Source organism: Lepidothrix coronata, unplaced genomic scaffold (assembly GCF_001604755.1).
Source record: "Lepidothrix coronata isolate B3197 unplaced genomic scaffold, Lepidothrix_coronata-1.0 Scaffold350, whole genome shotgun sequence".
Lineage (NCBI taxonomy): Eukaryota > Metazoa > Chordata > Aves > Passeriformes > Pipridae > Lepidothrix > Lepidothrix coronata.
The window spans coordinates 128080-129845 of NW_016690530.1; the positions used below are offsets into that span (position 1 = coordinate 128080).

The 1766-nt window shown below is 69.4% G+C and overlaps 1 protein-coding gene across 1 annotated transcript in view; it reads right to left on the reverse strand.

The window, feature by feature from the left end:
- The window catches only part of NCSTN (nicastrin), a 12584-nt gene extending 10962 nt beyond the window's left edge, over positions 1-1622 (reverse strand). Inside the window, exons 1-2 of the mRNA XM_017838633.1 lie at positions 1547-1622; positions 348-452 (exon numbers count right to left, since the gene is read on the reverse strand). Of these exons, the coding sequence (XP_017694122.1) occupies positions 348-452; positions 1547-1622 (181 nt within the window). The remainder of the gene's footprint in view (positions 1-347; positions 453-1546) is intronic.
- Positions 1623-1766: the final 144 nt, after the last annotated feature.

Below are 1766 nucleotides of genomic sequence, written 5' to 3' on the forward strand. Positions count from 1 at the left end.
GGCTGCCCCATCCCTGGGAATGTCCCAGGCCAGGCTGGATGGCTGCCCCATCCCTGGGAATGTCCCAGGCCAGGCTGGATGGAGCCCCATCCCTGGGAATGTCCCAGGCCAGGCTGGATGGAGCCCCATCCCTGGGAATGTCCCAGGCCAGGCTGGATGGAGCCCCATCCCTTGGATGGAGCTAGCGGGAGGGGTGGAATTGGGGTGATCTTTAATGTCCCTTCCAACCCCAAACCATTCCACGGTTCATTACCAGCAGGATTAAGAGGTGCTGGGGACCAGGGGCACCAGGAGGGTTCCTCACCCCCCCTCCCACGGTCAGACCCCCCCAGGCCCCCGGGGCTCACACTGGCAGCCGATCTGGTGTGTGGCGTTGAGGAGCCGCACGCACGGGGCCGTCCTGTTCAGGGGGATGTAGATCTTCCTCTCCACGGAATTCCCGCGGCAGGAACCTGCGGAGGAGACCCGGCCCCGGCTCAGGGGATGCTCCAGAGGGGGTGGAGAGGGGTTTTAACCCCCCCCCCAGCAGACAGGGGGCACCCTGGGGGCTCATAGGGGGGTGGTGGTGAATCTGAGCCCCTTCCCAGCTCAGAGGGGGCACCCAAAAGGGTCAGGGGGGTGAATCTGAGCCCCTCCCCAGCTCAGAGGGGACACCCAAAAGGGGTCGGGAGAGGGACAGGAGCCCCTCCCCAGTTCAGAGGGGGCACCCAAAAGGGTCGAGGGGGGGGACAGGAGCCCCTTTCCAGCTCAGAGGGGGCACCCAAAAGGGTCAGGGGAGTGAATCTGAGCCCCTTCCCAGCTCAGAAGGGACACCCAAAAGGGTCGGGAGAGGGACAGGAGCCCCTCCCCAGCTCGGAGGGGGCACCCAAAAGGGTCAGGGGAGTGAATCTGAGCCCCTCCCCAGCTCAAAGGGGGCACCCAAAGGGGTCAGAGGGGGGCACAGGAGCCCCTCCCCAGTTCAGAGGGGGCACCCAAAAGGGTCGAGGGGTGGGACAGGAGCCCCTCCCCAGCTCGGAGGACACACCCCGGCGGGGTGGGTGGTGAATCTGAGCCCCTCCCCGGCTCACAGGACACACCCCAGACTCTCCCCGTACCCCAAATTTCGGGGGGGTGACGGTCCGACCCCTCCCCGGCTCCCAGAGGACACACCCCAGACTCTCCCCGTACCCCAAATTTCGGGGGGGTGACGGTCCGAGCCCTCCCCGGCTCACAGAGGACACACCCCAGGCTCTCCCCCTACCCCAAATTTCGGGGGGGTGACGGTCCGAGCCCTCCCCGTATCCCAAAGTTTTGGGGGGGGTGAGGGTCCGACCCCTCCCCGGCTCACAGAGGACACACCCCAGGCTCTCCCCGTACCCCAAATTTCGGGGGGGTGAGGGTCCGAGCCCTCCCCGTACCCCAAATTTCGGGGGGGTGACGGTCCGAGCCCTCCCCGGCTCACAGAGGACACACCCCGGGCTCTCCCCGTACCCCAAATTTCGGGGGGTGACGGTCCGAGCCCTCCCCGGCTCCCAGAGGCCCCCCCGGTCCCCCCGCGCCCCCTCACCCGCCGCCAGCGCGGCCACGAGCAGCGCCCAGCGGAGCCCGAGGGAGCCGCGGCCCCGGCCCGGCGCTGCCTCCATCCCCGGCGGGTCCCGGCCCTGCCCCGGCCCTGCGCTCGGGTTCCCGGCGCTTCCCTTTCCGCCGGGGGCGGGCGTGGAGCGGGAAGGGGAAGCGGCCGCGGCCGAGGCGGTTCCGGGGCGCTGACGTGGAGCGGCGGCCGCGGG